At 40.3% G+C, this 17,519-nt stretch overlaps 1 protein-coding gene across 4 annotated transcripts in view; it reads right to left on the bottom strand.

Annotated features, from left to right (window-relative positions):
- WASF3 (WASP family member 3) overlaps positions 1-17,519 on the bottom strand; it is a 141,070-nt gene that overhangs the window by 34,806 nt on the left and 88,745 nt on the right. For 3 of the 4 annotated variants that reach the window (XM_074958751.1, XM_074958724.1, XM_074958732.1), the window contains exon 3: positions 773-915. In XM_074958751.1, the coding sequence (XP_074814852.1) occupies positions 773-905 (133 nt within the window). In that variant the 5' untranslated portion in view covers positions 906-915. Of the gene's footprint in view, positions 1-772; positions 916-8,639; positions 8,707-17,519 lie in introns of those variants that run through there. The other variant, XM_074958741.1, reaches the window with a different exon arrangement.

The raw sequence follows: 17,519 nt of genomic DNA, 5'->3' as shown, positions 1-17,519 counted from the left end.
ACCTAGTGAAGTCACATGACTGACTTTTTAATTAAGAGCTTTACCTGCATAAATTACTTCATGAAACGATTTGTTTCTGGCAGAAAAGAGTCTAAAGTCAAACATATTTAATCTATAGCTAAAATAAATATTGTAATTATCTGAATTTCTAAAATACACAAAAATTGAAGCTCTTTCTTCTTTAAATAAATCTAAACAAATCTAGACTTTCTTTCTAAAATTCTCTTAAGTTACTCTAACTTTCCTCAGTTACTGTTTGTCTTTCTGCTTACAAGGGGACAATGGGATCCATTCTCTTCCTGATATGTGTGCTTATTTCTCATTAGTATTAACGTGTCATGTGCATATAAAGGAAGAAGAGATTCCTAAGAAAAAATAAGTTCTTTAAAAGACAACTGAACCAACTTCCTATGGCCATCAAATGCCAAGAAGCAGAGTGGTCTACTGGACTGAGCAAGGGACGAGAAGCCAGGAATTCGTGATGCATGTTCTAATCTTGGCTTTTAGATTGATTTACGTGGCCTGGGGCAAGTTCACTTATTCTCTCTGTGCCACAATTTCCACATCTAAACTCTAGCTGCCTCAGGGAGGTGTTTGCACAGACCTTTGAAGATGTAAAGCAATATATAAGAGCAGAAGTATTATTATTATACACTTTGCAAATGGGGAAGTCTTACATTTTAATTTGTCCATTTAAAACAAGCAAACTTAAAGCCTTTGTGCGACTCAATTTTTCATTAATAAACAAAAGTACAAAACTATAAAGACTTACTCAGACTGCTTAGTTGCCGTATAATAGCAGCAAGGGTACTGTTGGTTACACATTCCAGTTCACTAGTTATTCCTTCAGGAAGAGCTCCTCGGCAGAGGTGCCTAGGTTCAATGTTCCTCTTTACTAAAGGCATGGCTAACAATCTGCAATTTACAGAAAAAATAGCGTTATAGTTCAAGCAAAATAGGAAGTTACAATGTATACTGGACATTTCCCTAATATACCTTAAATAAGCGTTTCCTTTATTGCTTATTTTAGATCACCTTCAGGTGTTCTACACAGCCCAGAAAACACAAGGATGACAAGCCCCTGCCCTGAAGAGTTTATAGTCTAAGTGGACTTAACAGACAAACGAAGATCTAACATCCAACAGTAATGTGCTGGGGGAGAGGACACAGGTTACAGAAATAAAATTGCTCACTTAAGGTCTTATGGGTCGTACAGCTGTTGGTTGTGTGTATGTTACGGGGTTTGATATCTTGTAACTGCAAATATTCTTAAATTTCTAGGTGACGTTGCAGAAATATGCTTTTAGGAATGATCTGAATGAGGTACTGATGCAGACTTGACAAACAGATTTTGCAAGACCATTTCAAGTATAAAAGGCAAAATGGAATGTGCTGAGACAGCTGTTAGCGAAAACAAAAGGGACATCAAGGCTGGTGTCCCTGTAGGGGTTGAGGATGGAGACAGGCAACCATGTGGCAAAACAGAGCAGACTGAAGGAATTGTGAAAGGAGACAAGGGCACGATGGCTGTATAATACAGGTCCGTAAGAAAGTAAAGACGAAAAGTTTGAACTTGATGCAACGTTCAATGGGGATACAGTGAAGTGACTCAAAGGTGGAGGTAAACATAAGTTACTTTTTTAATATCAGTTAATAAATCTTTGTAAATTCAGTTGAAGCAACTGAGAGGCAAGAAAGATCATTTTGAGATGGGCATTTTGGAACAAACGAAGGGAATGAGGCAAAGTTAGTATAAAGAAGATTAGAGAGAGGAGGAAGTTGCAATAGTTAAGGGAGGTGATGATCAGCATGTGAACCAATGATGTTACTGTGGAGATGGGAAAGCTCATGTATTTTCTTTCTTTTTTTAAAAAAATATCTGATGACAACAGCCATGCACTATTTAAGAATAAATGTTTAGATCTGTAGGATCACAGATATATTCCAGGAGGGCACATTTTTGTACAGAAATCTGGTATCTACCTTGGAAAACTGTAAGTGGCAAGACTTTATTTGAAGGCAAATACTGAAGTCTTCCTCTTTGCTGCACTGGAACAGTAATAAAGTAGTGACCTTTCACCTTTAATTTACTCCTGAGATAATTCTGCACAACTGTGCAATGCAGAATTTGTGCAGAAGGGGAGATTACTTACCTGTAACTGGAGGTTCTTTGAGATGGTCCATATCTGTATTCCACTGAGGGTTATCCACATGCGCTGTGCGCTTGGAGCTTTTCAAAGTAGTCCATCGGTCCACGCATGCGTCCTTGTACTGCCTCATGGTTTCACCCAAGGCGATAAAGGGCAGGATGGACTGACTGCACCTTCAGTTCCTTCTCTACCACAAATCTAACAAATCTGCAGCAGAGGGGAAGGAGGGCGGGACTGGAATACAGATAGAGATTACACATCTCAAAAAGCCTCCAGTTACCGGTAAGTAACCTCCTCTTCTTCTTCGAGTGATGGTCCCTATTGTATTCCACTGAGGGTGATTAACAAGCAGTCAAAAGATAACAGAAGGGTGCACCATAGAACGGAGACTGCTGCACCAAACGAGGCATCCGTCACAGAGTCTTGCACCAGGGCATAGAGAGAAGAAAAGTTGCGTACTGAACTCCACATGACCACCTTACATATGTTCATAAGGGACATATTGTGGAACGCGGCGGTAGTTGATGCTTGCACTCATGTGGAATGGGCCCGAATCCCACCTGGTGGGGACTGCCCTGACAACTGATAGAGCATAATGCACCCTGAGACCTACTTCAAGAGTCTCTGGGTGGAGATGGCCTGCCCCTGAATTCGGTCTGCTATGGCAACAAATAGTCTAGGAGACTTCTGGAATGGCTTCATCCTTTGTAGGTAAAAAAACCATAAGAACAAAAGAGCAGCCATACTGGGTCAGACCAAAGGTCCATCTAACCTAGTATCCTGTCTTCCGACAGTGGCCAATGCCAGCTGCCCCAACGGGAATGAACAGAACAGGCAGCCCATTCCCAGTTTCTGGCAAACAGAGGCTAGGAACACCATCCCTGCCCATCCTAGCTAATAGCCATTGATGGACCTTATCCTCCAGGAACTTATCTAGTTCTTTTTTGTATCTGTTATAGTCTTGGCCTTCACAACATCCTCTGGCAAAGACTTCCACAGACTGACTGTGCATTGTGTGGAAAAAATACTTCCTTTTGTTTTAAGCCTGCGCCCTATTAATTTCATTTAGTGACCCCTAGTTCTTGTGTTATGAAAAGAAGTAAATAACACTTCCTTATTTACTTTCTCCACACCAGTCATGATTTTATAGACCTCCATCATATTCCCCCTTAGTCATCTCTTTTCCAAGTTGAAAACTCCCAGTATTATTAATCTCTCCTCATATCGAAGCCATTCCATACCCCTTATCATTTTTGTTGCCCTTTTCTGAACCTTTTTCAATTCCAATATATCTTTTTTGAGATGGGACTACCACATCTGCACGCAGTATTCAAGATGTGGGCATACCATGGATTTATATAGAGGCAATATTACACTTTCTGTCTTATTATCTAACCCTTTCTTAATGATTCCCAACATTCTGTTCACTTTTTTGACTGCCACTGCACACTGAGTAGATTTTTTCAGAGAACTATCAACAATGACTAAGATCTCTTTCTTGAGTGGCATCAGCTAATTTAGACCCCATCATTTTATATGTATATTTGGGATTATGTTTTCCAATGTGCATTACTTTGCATTTACCAACACTGAATTTCATCTGCCATTTTGTTACTCAGTCACCCAGTTTTGAAAGATCCTTTTGTAGCTCTTCTCAGTCTGCCTGCATATCTTGAGTAGTTTTGTATCATCTGCAAATTTGGCCACCTCACTGTTTACCCCTTTTTCCAGATCATTTATGAATATGTTGAATAGTACTGGTCCCAATACAGACCCTTGGGGGACACTACTGCTTACCTCTCTCCATTCTGAAAACTGACCATTTATTTCTACCCTTTGTTTCCACTCTTTTAACCAGTTACCAATCCATGAGAGGACCCTGTGCCCTGAAAGGTTGTGGGGACTGGTTCTATTGCTCCTCTCTGCAGTAGGGAATCCACCTTTAGGGCAAGGACACTGTCATGAAAGCAGTCCCTGAGAGAGGACTGGGTTGGGAGATGTGGAGGAGGCAGTGTCATAAACTCAATCGTATAGCTGTGTCAAATGACATCCAGGACCCACCTGTCCACTGTTATCATGCTCCATGCTGGCAGAAAGAGTTTGAGATGGTCCCTGAAAAGGATGGCTGGCAAGAGTACTGGGGTGCAAAGTGGTTAACAGCTCTCTAGATGCACTCAAATATCACTTATGTGAAGATTGAGTGTGCTGCACAGATGACTGCCCTGGAGGACAAGGCAGACCTTTGTGCACTTCTGTGGAGGCTCAAAGGCTCGCTAGTCGTAGAACTGGGGAGCTCTGTAGTGCTGTATAGACAGCGGGCGATAAAATTTTCATTTGGGTACTGGCATATAAATGCCTAGGGATTGCAGGGCAGCTCTAGAGTCTTTCAGTGAGTGTAAAGAATCATCCGTCTTCTGATTGAAGAGGTATGATTCATCAAAAGGGAAGTCCTCAGTTGTGCTCTGTACTTCCCTAGGGAAGCCTGAGGAGTCTAACCAGAATTCCCTGCTCATGATGATTTGAGTTGCCATTCTATACGAGGACGTGTCTGTGAAATCAACTGCAGCATGAAGTATGGTTCTAGTGACCAACTTGCCCTCCTCCAAAATAGCTTGGAAGCAGGCACGATCCTGCTGTGGTAGCTTGTCCACAAAATTCACCATCTGGACATAGTTCAAAAAGTCATATTTGGCCATCAGCAGAAGGCAGTTCGAAATACGGAACAGGAGGCTGGCCGAGGAATAGACCTTCCTACCCATAAGGTCCAAACTCTTTCCCTCGTTGTCAAAGGGAGTGGAACATGGATGCCATTTGGTCCGCTCCATGGCAGCCTGAAACACCAGGGAATTAGGCATAGGGTGGGAGAACAGAAACTCAGACCCCTTGGAGGAGACAATCTCTTTTCCACCCCTTTTGGGGTGGGGGTACATGTGGCCTGGGTATTTCATACAGTACATGTCAGTTGGAGAATGGCATCGTTAATCAGTAGAGCCACTCTAGCTGGTACCAATGCATGCAAAATGTCTGACAGTTGGTGCTGAGACTGTCCTGCACTCCACCCCTTCCAACAGGATCCAAACAGCATTAGCTGTTCTTCTTAGCAGCTCCTGAAATTGATGATAGTTATCAGGAAAAGAGGAAGGTGTCAACGACAAAGTGACATCTGGAGACGACGAGGGAAGCCTCTCCAGACCCAGAGGTACCAATGGAGCTGGGCTAACTGGTGCATCGTCCAGTCCCGATTCCAAATGTCTACTCAACAAAGGACGGGTGGGTGAAATTGGGGACTCCTCCTGGGTGGATTGGGACGGTTCCAAAGCCAGATACTGGGGCCACAAGCTCCAATATGGCCAACCTGGTTGATCCTGATACTGCGGTGGCAGTGCCCATGGAGCCAGATACCAGTGGCTCTCAAGCGGAGACAATGGAAGGTATTGCCACAGCGCCATCAGAACCTTCGGGTAGTCATGCCTTCAGAACAGAAGCAATGGACCATGCGTATCATCAGAGTCCTCTGACTCAGAGAAACTGGAGTCCTGTACAAGTGGAGGTGCAGACAAAATGGGGTGTATTACAGGACATGACCAGAAGACAGCAGATCCAACGTAGGAAGGAGGCCCTCTTAGCAGGCAGAAGCCTCATCCCTTCCAGGGCAAACAGTTCATGAGGTCCAGGAGCACATCCGAGCCTCCCTGGAGTCAACAGCAGAGACATACGAAATCGGAGCTGATAGGGGAACCTGTCTCAGTGCATACAGTGGGAGTCCCAGACACCTGGGGGTGACAGTGGGAGCCTCAGTCAAGCAACATTTCCTGAATCTTTTTTTATCTCTATTATTACAGACATACTCACTGACAAGTATTTTGAAATAAATTACAAAAATAATTGCAACTGGTGTGATTATATTGTGTTATTCTGACAAATAAAATATGCAGAATTTTGCAGAATTTTTAATTTTTAGGCGCAGAATTCTTAAGGAGCAGAATTCTCCCAGGAGTATATTGAAATCATATTGGTAAAACAGAAATAAAGTCTTTCTGCTTCTTGAGACAAAACTATACAATACTTTTAGCAACCACTGTTTTTGAAATAAATCTTTAGAATTCACTTGTGGCAAGCTGGGAAGAAAAAAATATTTTAGAGCAGTCCATTGAGTATTTACAAAGTTAACTTTTAACTCAATATTAAACACACAAATTATTTAATTTTAAGAGGTTTTCAAAACAGGATCTTAATAAAAATTATTTAAATGACACAGACTTGAATTTTAATATCTTAGTCCTCCAGCGACAGAAAGCTTTTTAAGATATTTCATGTCTTAAATCCAGTTCAGTTTGGTGATATTTTGTTTTACATCTGGTGTTTCAGACCAGATACAGGAAACTCATTTTTTATTTAATACAAGACCCATATGAAGACTTTTGGTTCCTGTTTGGTGTTTTTGTACTCCTCGAGGACTGGATTATTTGTTTTTAAAGCACTATTTAACCTCTTAGATTATTCAGTCTTATGATTTTGGCCTAACAAAAGACTTCTGGAAGTTTAGAACTGCTAAAGCTTATGCACACTTTATACAGGATACAGCATACTATTTGTGTTGAACATGAAACTACTTATAAGGAATTATTTAACTGTGTAAGAAAGGGATAAAACTGAAGCTAGTAGGAAGTAAATTAATAGGCCATCATTAGTATAACTGCAGATCCCAAATCTTAAAATTACTTCAATACATAAAATACATCATATAGTTACCTATAACCTATTCACAGGCAACATTATCATACAGACTAGTAAAGATTTAAGCACTCTCCATGTCATATACGAGCAAAGTTTCTGAAATTCTAGTGCATGATTAACATTTCACAAAAATATATTTTCTTAGAATTAGTCATTGTGATTTGCAATTTAGCAGTAATGTCCTCTACTTGATAAGTGTGAGTATTGTTTTAACTGGATAAATATAGTGGAATTTGTGTTTTATATATAATTGTGCACAGCTTTTCTTCTTTCAAGTGGGCTTTCTTAAATGTTCTGCCCCTCAGTAAAAAGACACACTAGTTCTAGCTGCAAGTTGTGCTTTTGGGTGTATTTACTTTGTAGCTTATTTAACATTTATTTATTTAATATGTTTCAATTGGAAGTTAAATTCCAATATGTATGCTCAGCAATAATAATTAAAATATGCACTATGTTAAAAGAATATACTAGTAATTGCTTGTTTTATTTATGCAATAGTGCTCTCATACATTAAAGATACATTTCTTAAGCAGAGGCAGATCAGAAAAAGGTACTCAACTTGAATGTATAATTTCCTTGGAAAATTATATTTCATCTATATGATTCAATCAGATATGAAATCTACAATATGGAGGCACACACATCAGATTTTTAAAATAATTTACAGGCTTTTCTTAATTAAAGTCAATTCATAAATAAGCATAAATTCTAATACCATACTTCATTCAGCTCTGATTAAAAATTAAGACAGCACTTTTTAAAGGAATAATTTTCTGCTTGATCTGGTGGTATCCATTTATTAACATAAGAATCTTTTCAATTAAGTGTCTCTTGCTTTACTAATTATTGTAGAACTTTCCAGTGCTACAAACTTTTGTATACCGCTAGTAAAAATATATCTATTCTTCACCCCATTTTATTCACTACCATACATGTTTTAACAAATGTAACATGTAATTCTTTGTGAATATATAATCCTTTCATCATTTTCTTACCACTACTCTGCATCTCACACCACACTTTCCAAGCCAAGTAAACAAGTTGGAAAAATCTTATGGGGTCATGGCAGCATAATGGCTAAATTCTCTTTCAACAGATGTTAACAGCATCTAGGAGTAGGAGATGAAATATGTCTCTGCATTACTAGGGCACAATTCAGACTGAGAAAAAGCATTGCCAGGTGAAGATTTTTTTATATTAACTTATTATTTTTTTAAAAGATATATACACAAAAACAAACATAAAATATACATAAACTTCTCATAATACATAAATTCTCATATACGTAAAGTTCTCATAATATATTAACCATTTGCTACCTAACCTTAGCTATACTTTAAACATTTAATTATATATAACACGAGTGGTTAAAATATAAACCAATTTGTATTATACAATTTACAAGCAAACAAAATTTGCTTATAAAAATCCAACCAGTTAAAGAAAAATTATTGAAGTTAGAAAGAATAGATTCAAAATTCAGAGGAGAGGAATAGAGATTGGAAGGAAAGGAAGTGAGTAGAGAAGAGTGGGAGGTCAGGAGGGGCCATGCATTTAATAGGATCATTCAGATATTTTTAAGCTTGGCCTCCAAGGAAAGAATTGTATACTGTAACAGAAATACCCAATGTGCAGATGGTTTTCACAAAACAGGAAGTGTTTCAAGTGATCTTTTGACTACTTACATTCTGTAGAAAATGCTAAGTCCTTTTATAAATATGCTTTTAGTATGACACACACAACCATCCTCACCTTCAAATGGAACCACCTGAGAGGAGACAAAGGCTCAAAGAAAAGACATCATTTTTCTATAGCTCTATCCTATTGTATGACCAGATGCTGCAAGACTTGTATGAAAATGCTTGCTGGTATTTCTACTATTTTATTGAATTAGTCCATGTAACCAGGCTAATATACCGGTGGTTATTCCACAGTGACTACTGTGTTAAGATACATTAGAGAAGATGAGATACTGTATTTTCAAGAGAACTGAAAACCTATAGAGGAACTTTGTAAAAAGAACTTCTTAAGCAGTTATTAAAAAGAGGTTCTTCTGCAGGAGGTCAGAAAAGAAGACCAGAAATGGTCCCTTCTAGCCTTAAAAATCTATGAACATCCATCTTCTATCTTCATTTTTCCTCTACATTGCCCTTTCTGCTGTTACAAGTTACTCTGTGGCTCCAGAGAGTTGTTCTGCCAGTACAAGTGCAGTTGTGCAGAATGAAGCATGCTGCATTCTGGCATAGCACAAAGCAAACTGCTTCATTGTTAATTACAATATTTTTAGCAAACATTTTGGAACAGAGAAGGGAGGAGAATACTTTTTTAGTACATTCACATTTTTCAGAAACAAGCAGGAACGTAGGACGAAGCAAGTAATGCAGTGAGTTGTAATTTTTTCAGATAACTAACCAGTTTACCAAAGTATGACCGACCATCAGTTATACCAGCAGTGCACTGACTTACATATCATTCATTCTACATACTCTAGATTTTGGATACAACTGAAGATGATGCAGGATACAGAGGCTTATGATAAAGGGAGAGAAAGAAAGGAGGGATTCTTCAAGTTTCTCATCATACTAGCCATGATCTGGGAAAGCATGTTTTAACTTTAAGCACAAGATTAATCCCACTGAAGTCAACGGTTCTACTCACATGCTTAATATTTAGATTGTGCTTACGTGCTCTGCTAGATCAGGGCCAAAATGCTTAGCACCTTTCTGGATTCAGCCCTTGGAGTTCAAAGTTTGGTTCTGAGCTTATTTTATATTGGTGCCCTATAGTGATGACACCAGCAGAAGAGCAGAGAAATTTAAAAACAGTTAAAAAAATCTTTTATGGGAATACCATTTAAAGGTACTCTCAGAAACATGGATTATTTTAGAATAGTCTGTTTTTTAAAAAAATGCTATAGTGTCCCTTTAATAATGTATCTTTAAAATGTGTAGTAAAACCACCTGCACAACTTGTTTTAAATTAGAATTTAATTATTCACCAGTTATTTGTGTAGAAACAGAAGAACAAGAGGTAACTGATAATTTTTTCCCAATGCTTTTCAAGCTGTTTCAGCACTGTGTTGTTTCAATTCAGTTCAGAACATGTCCCTATAGTAAAGTGGATAATTGCAAACTACAAGGAACGGTTACTGCATGTAAAAAGACAGCCACGCTGCCACAGCAAGACAGACTTAAAATTCATCCAGAAAGCAGATGGAAAGTAACAGGCATGAAAGACTCCAAACACAATACACAATCCTACTGAATAACACCAGAGTGTGGCTATTCTCAGAGACAAGTTGAAGCTTCTAATTCTAAAGAGTTTGGAGGTCTTTAGACAACTGGCAAGAACTCAAACCAACAGCTGTTACTAAAACCAACATCCTTGTCTCTCCCACTCCCTCTAGAATGACAATACATTTTACTTAAAAAAAAAACACAAATGCAGCTGGAGTTTCAGGAATCTAGACAGATTTTGTGCTCATTAAAAAATCATTTTTTTCATACATTCATAGAAGTTAGAGATGAGAAAAAAGCCTATTCAGTCATACAATTCATCTCCCTGCAAATGAAGGATTGTTTCCTATGATACTTTATTTAGGCTACGTCTACACTGGCGAGCTTACAGTGGCATAGCTGTACCAATGCAGCTGAGCCACTGTAAGATCTCTCCTGTAGCTGCTCTATGCTAACATGAGAGCGCTCTCCCGGCAACATAATTAAACCACCCCCAACAAGTAGCAGTAGCTATGTCAGCAGGAGAAGCTCTCTCACCGACACAGCGCTGTCCACCTTGGTGCTTACGCCGGTGTAACTTATGTCGTTCAGGGATGTGGTTTTTTCACACCCCTGATGGACATAAGTTATACCAACATATGTGGTAAATAGCCTAAGTGTTTTTGTCAAGCCCATTTTTAAAAATCCAGAAACAAGACTTCTCCAAGTTCCTCTGGGAAACAATTACACAGCTGAACAAAATTTCTCCTTATCTTCACCCTGTATTTTCCCTTTGTAAGTTTCATCAGTATCAATTAGGTGTTATACAGGGCTCTTCATTCCTAGATCTCAAAGCATCTTACCAAGGAGAGTAACTGTCAAAATCCTCACTTTATGGAAAAAGAAAACAAAGGACATATAGATTAGGTGACCACCCAATGGTCACACAGTAGGTCAGTGGCAGAGCCAGGAAAATAATGTAGGTCTCCTGACTTCTAGTTCCCTAACCTACCCACTGGCCTACTGTGTGATGGCTACCTTCCTCTAGTGATGGCTCTTCATCTTTGATATTTACACCTTTTAGATAATTGGAGACCGTTACACAGGCACCGACTCCATGGGTGCTCCAGGACTGGAGCACCCGTGGGAAAAAAATGGTAGGTGCTCAGCACCCACTGGAAGCTCCACATATCAGTGCCTTCCCCTCCCCACAGTGCCTCCCGCCAGCCCCATCGATCAGCTCTTCCCCCTCCCTCCCAGTGCCTCCCACCCACCATGTATCAGCTATTTAGCGGCATATGGGGGGGACAGGGAGGAGTGAGGGCGGCGCGCTCGGGGGAGGGGGAAGAATGGGGCTGAGCAGGGGCGGGAAGAGATGGGGCAGGGACTTGGGGGAAGGGATGGAGTGGGGTGGGCACCTGGCACATTAGAAAGTTGGTGCCTCTGGACAGTTGTATCTTTCCTATATCCACCCTTTGTTGTCACTTAGCCAAGGCTTCCTCAAATCAAGTCCTCTGATAATTCTCATTTCTTTTTCCTGAACTACATCCAATTTGTTAGTATCATTTCCTACTCAGGTTACTTTTCTCTAGGTCTCTTTGCACTGGAGTAATTTGGCTCCAAAATTGGGGGTGGGAGGGGAAATGAAGTGAGCTGGTAGGAATACAAATCATCAAGGCCCCATCAACTCTGCATATCTTTCTGCCCTTTTCCTTCAATTCCCTTCCTCCTTCCTTCCAAACAGAGCAAATCCCCCAGCCCCACAATCTTTCCAGGTGCCCTTTTGAGGTCTCCTTGTCCCTCTTCCCCACCATACTCTCTTTGGCTGCTCGCTTCTCTGCTGGAGTTTCCCCCCATCTCAATCTGGTTCTCATTTTCCCCCTCAAGTTCCTCCTTGTCCCCCCCCTCATATTTCCTACCACCAATCCTCTCCCCAGTATCTTTTCAAGGAACATCCTTCTTCCTCTTCCCCACCTGCTGAGAGTAAGAGACTCCACCTTCCACAGCGGCCTGCAGAAAAGTAGCCACCTTTTCTCTGATCCTCCTCCTATCCCTCTGCGAGCAGATTAGCTGTCTCTGTGCTGCTGTTCTGAGATGTCTCCAGTAAGCCATGGATTTTCAGTGGTATGGTAAAGGTGTTCATAATAGCCTAGAGAAGTCACATCTTCCAAAGTATATGTACAAACAGTTGCCAAAAAAGCAAACATCATTCTGGAAGGTATTTGCAGGAGTGTTGTAAAGCAAGACATGAGAAGTAATTCTTCCGCTCTATTCCACGCTGATAAGGCCTCAACTGCAGTATTGTGTACAGTTCTGGGCACCACATTTCAAGAAAGATGTAGGTGAATTGGAGAAAATCCAGAGAAGAGCAACAAAAATGACTAAAGATCCAAAAACATGAACTATGAGGGAAGATTTAAAAAATTGAGCTGGTTTAATCTGGAGCAGAGAAGGCAGAGGGAACATGATAACAGTTTTCAAGTACATAATAGATTGTTACAAGGAGGAAGGAGACCGCTGAGGATAGGACAAGCAACAGGCTTAAATTGCAGCAAGGGCAGTTTCGGCTGCACATTAGGAAAAACTTCCTGTCAGGGTGGCTAATCACTGAATAAATTGCCTAGGGAGGTTGTGGAATCTCCGTCATTGGAGATTTTTAAAAGCAGGTTAGATATGGGGATGGTCTAGAGCAGTGGTTCTCAAAGCCGGTCTGCCGCTTGTTCAGGGAAAGCCCCTGGTGCGCCGGACCAGTTTGTTTACCTGCCGCGTTCGCAGGTTCAGCCGATCGCGGCTCCCATTGGCCACGGTTCGCCACTCCAGGCCAATGGGGGCTGCAGGAAGCAGCGCGGGCCGAGGGATGTGCTGGCTGCCCTTCCTGCAGCCCCCATTGGCCTGGAGTGGCAAACTGCAGCCAGTGGGAGCCACGATTGGCCGAACCTGCGGACGCAGCAGGTAAACAAACCAGCCCGGCTCGCCAGGGGCTTTCCCTGGACAAGTGTCGGACCGGCTTTGAGAACCACTGGTCTAAGGATACCTAATCCTGCCTTGAGTGCAGTGAACTCTCGAGGTCCCTTCCAGTCCTACGAGTCTATGAAATTTTCCAAGTAATACCTTACCTGCTCTTTATCAAATTATTTCTGTAAGTCTTCCTTTCTTACTAACTCTACAACCTTCTAGCTGGGAAAGGAGTGCAAGATAGTCAGGGTTTGATCAAAATAGTTTGCTCCTCTTAGCATCAGGCTTTCACTTTTGATCTTCTCATGCTACATCTGTCTGCATACTAGACAGCTGCGAAACTGGTTCAGATGTCCCTAGAGCAATTTTGTTTCTTTGTTAAAAGCTTTTCCTTTTTTTTTTTTTTTTTTTTTGCCCTTCTATTGAGAGGAATTTTACTTATCTGTAGCTTCACAAGCTCATATTTTTTTGCTCACTTCTTTGGGTCAGATTTGACGGTCCAGTGATATCATAAAGGAGATCAAACCAGTAAACGGCATGGGGGGAAACAGGCTCTAGCTGCAGTGTGTGTAGGCCTGAAGGACTTTCACCTCAGGTGTTCTCAAGCAGCCTCCATAGGTCCACAAATCACCTAAGGACAAGCCTAATTAAAAGTATGTAAAGAGTCCTTTGACCTCAGTGGAAATACTTGTGCTTAATAGTTTAATATGTCCTTTGGTACCCCTCTGAAACAGGATGATTAAGGGGAAGTTTATTATTTTTGTTTTCTCTTCAAATAGAGATTAGATGATACAGTGGTTTGGGCAATCTTGACATAAAAAGTTGTAGAAGAACAAGGTTGTGTTCCCAGGAATTCTCAGGGAGACAAGCCTAAAAGTCATTAGTGTTTATATAAACCGATTGTGGTGAAAATTTCTTCCTTTTGTGCCCATGTAAGTGTTGTAAGTTATCAGACAAATAGGAACATCTGATTCTGATCAACTGGCAACATTAATCAAAAGTAAAGTAAAGCAAATTCAATTAGTAAAATAATCTATTTCTTTCCAGGTACAATTAAGTAAACAGATGGGTAATTAGTAATGTGACTGGGATGACTACAGTGTTTGCCTTGATTTCCTGAATAATCTGATAAGTGTACTTGTTTTCAGACAATGCTGGGATGTATTTATATAACATTTTATTTCCTTGTTCTATTTTGGTCTATTGCAATATTAATGGATTTTTAAATTTATAGTATTTCTGCATTTCACTCCACAGTTAAAGAACTTTACTAGGATTGTTTATATAAGCAAACTGAAAACAAAAGAGCAAGGTTGTTTTTTTGTGTGTGGCTTAAATCGCTATGCTTTCTAAAATGATTTATTTTCTAATATTACAATGCAAGTATTTTGTATTGATTTTCTTGTTGAGGAAAAGATTTTTTTTAAAAGGAATTCAGTTTCCTGGCCATTTTTGAGTCATTAATTTCATTCCTCTCCTCATTTATTAAGAGACATTTTCCCTCAGTCCTACTTTTCCTGGTCCATTTGTGAATGCCCCTCAGCTAACATTAACTTATTTCTCTCTCTTTTTTTTTTTTTTTTGGCTGCACTTATCTTTTCCCTGCGAGCTGTTTTTGACTAAAGTAGTCTTTTTTGTTACCTCATTCTCCCCCAACTCACTGCCTTATCATTTACAGTATCAGTTTGGTTTTTTAAACCTCTGATCTTTGAATACCCTCCTCACATCCACAACATGTAAAATTTTACACCTGATTTCCAGTCTGAATTTTTTTGGCTTCAACTTCCAGCCATTAGGCCCTGTTATACCTTTCTCTCCTAATTTGAAGAGTCCATTATCAAATATTTGTCCTCCATATAAATATTTATACACTAATCAAGTCACCCCTTAAACGTCTCTTCATTAAGCTAAATCAATGGAGATCCTTGAGTCTACTACTATATAAAGGCAGGTTCTCTCATCCCCTCTCTAAATAGTCTTGTGGCTCTTCTCTGAACCCTGTCCAGTTTTTCAACATCCTTCTCAAATTGTGGACAGCGTATTCCAGCAGCAGTTGTACCAGGCATAAATACAGAATTAAAATAACCTCTCTACTGCTTGAGATACCCGTTTATGCATTCAAGGATCACATTAGCCCTTTTGGCACATCACACTGGGAGCTCATTTTTAGCTGATTATTCCACACCACCCCCAAATCTTTTTCAGAGTCACTGCTTCCCAGGATACAGTCTCCCATCCCAAGTATGGCCTACATTCTGTGTTCCTAGATGTACACATTTAGCCATATTAAAACACATATTGTTTGCTTGCACCCAGTTTACCAAGCAATCCGGAGTGCTCTAAATCAGTGATCTGTGTTCTTCATTATATACCACTGTCCTAATTTTTCTGTCATCTGCAAACTCTATCAGTGATGATTTTATGTTTTCTTCAGGTCATTAATAAAAATGTTAAATAGGGTAGGGCCAAGAACTGAACCCTGTGGGACCAGATTAGAGAGACACCATATTCATTTTATTATGTTATGTTTTTTAATTAAAATGTCACGCAGTACCTAGTCAAACAGAAGTGTAAGTATATTACATCAGCACTATTAACTTTATCAACCAAAGTTGTAATCTCACACAAAAAATCAAGTTAGTCTGACAGATTCTATTTTCCATAAACCTATGTTGATTGGCATTAGTTATTTTACTCTCCTTTAATTCTTTATTAATCAAGTCCCATATCAGCAGCTCCATTATTTTGCCCAGGATCAATATTAGACTGACAGACTTATAATTACTTGTTTACCCTTTTTAAAATATTGGCACAACATTAGCTTTTTTTCCAGTCTTCTGGAACAAGCCCAGTGTTCCAAGACTTACTGAAAATCAAAATTAATGATCCAAGGAGCTCCTAAAACTGCACTACAAGTTATCTGGACCTGCTGATTTTAAAATCTCTAATTTTAGTAGCAAGACAGGGTGGGTGAAGTATTATCTTTTATTGGATTGACGTCTGTTGGTGAGAGACAGAAGTTGGTCCAATAAAAGATATTACCTCACTTACCTTGTCTAATATCCTGGGACTGGCATGGCTATAACTTCACTGTATATAATTTTAGTAACTGCTGTTCAGCATCCTCCTGAGATACTGGTGGAATGGAAAGAGTTACATCATGACTACATCATCATCTGCTTTTTCCCCATATACAGAACAGAAATATTTATTGAACACTTCTGCCCTTTCTGTGTTATTGTGGATAATTTTACCATTTCCATCTAGTAATTGATCAATACCATTGTTAAGATTTTTTTTTGTTCCTAATGTATTTTAAAAACTCCTCCTTATTGCCCTTAATTCTTCTGGCTGTAGAGTTCTCCTTTGCTTCCCTTATCAATTTTCTACAATTCCTAACATCTGATTTATATTTAGATTATAAATTAAAATAATTACATTAGAGCAATCTGTGGTCCCATTTCTTATTGTACTGCGTTCAAGCACTTTGTGGTCATAGGTCCAAGCTTCCAGCTCCTCTCATTTTCAGACAGTAATTAGGTGATTCAGGATGGCTTCTCACGTGGGAAGTCTACTTTCTGGATCATGAAGCTGTCCTCTCTCTAATTTACAGCTGCTATTTGTTAGTCAATATACTTATCAAACACCTTCTCTTTAGTACCTTCTTCTAGGGTATGTCTACACTACGAAATTAGGTCGAATTTATAGAAGTCGGTTTTTTAGAAATCGGTTTTATATATTCGAGTGTGTGTGTCCCCACAGAAAATGCTCTAAGTGCATTAACTCGGCGGAGTGCTTCCACAGTACCGAGGCAAGCGTCGACTTCCGGAGCGTTGCACTGTGGGTAGCTATCCCACAGTTCCCGCAGTCTCCGCTGCCCACTGGAATTCTGGGTTGAGATCCCAATGCCTGATGGGCGTAAAACATTGTCGCGGGTGGTTCTGGGTACATATCATCAGGTCCCCCTTCCCTCCCTCCCTCCGTGAAAGCAGCAGCAGACAATCGTTTCGCGCCTTTTTTCTTGAGTTACCTGTGCAGATGCCATACCATGGCAAGCATGGAGCCCGCTCAGGTAACCGTCATCGTATGTCTCCTGGGTGCTGGCAGACGTGGTACTGCATTGCTACACAGCAGCATCAACCCACTGCCTTCTGGCAGCAGACGGTGCAATAGGACTGGTAGCCGTCATCGTCATGTCCGAGGTGCTCCTGGCCACATCGGCCAGGAGCGCCTGGGCAGACATGGGCGCAGGGACTAAATTTGGAGTGACTTGACCAGGTCACTCTCTTTAGTTCCACAGTCAGTCCTATTGAACCATCTTATGGTGAGCAGGCAGGCGATATGGATTGCTAGCAGTCCTACTGTACCATCTTCTGCCAGGCAGGCAAGAGATGTGGATGGCTTGCAGTCCTTCTGCACTGTCTGCTGCCAGCCAAAGATGTAAAAGATAGATGGAGTGGAT

The sequence above is a fragment of the Natator depressus genome, chromosome 1 (genome assembly GCF_965152275.1).
Source record: "Natator depressus isolate rNatDep1 chromosome 1, rNatDep2.hap1, whole genome shotgun sequence".
NCBI lineage: Eukaryota > Metazoa > Chordata > Testudines > Cheloniidae > Natator > Natator depressus.
Note: the sequence above shows the minus strand (reverse complement) of the source record. Positions and strands in the feature narration are given on the sequence as shown.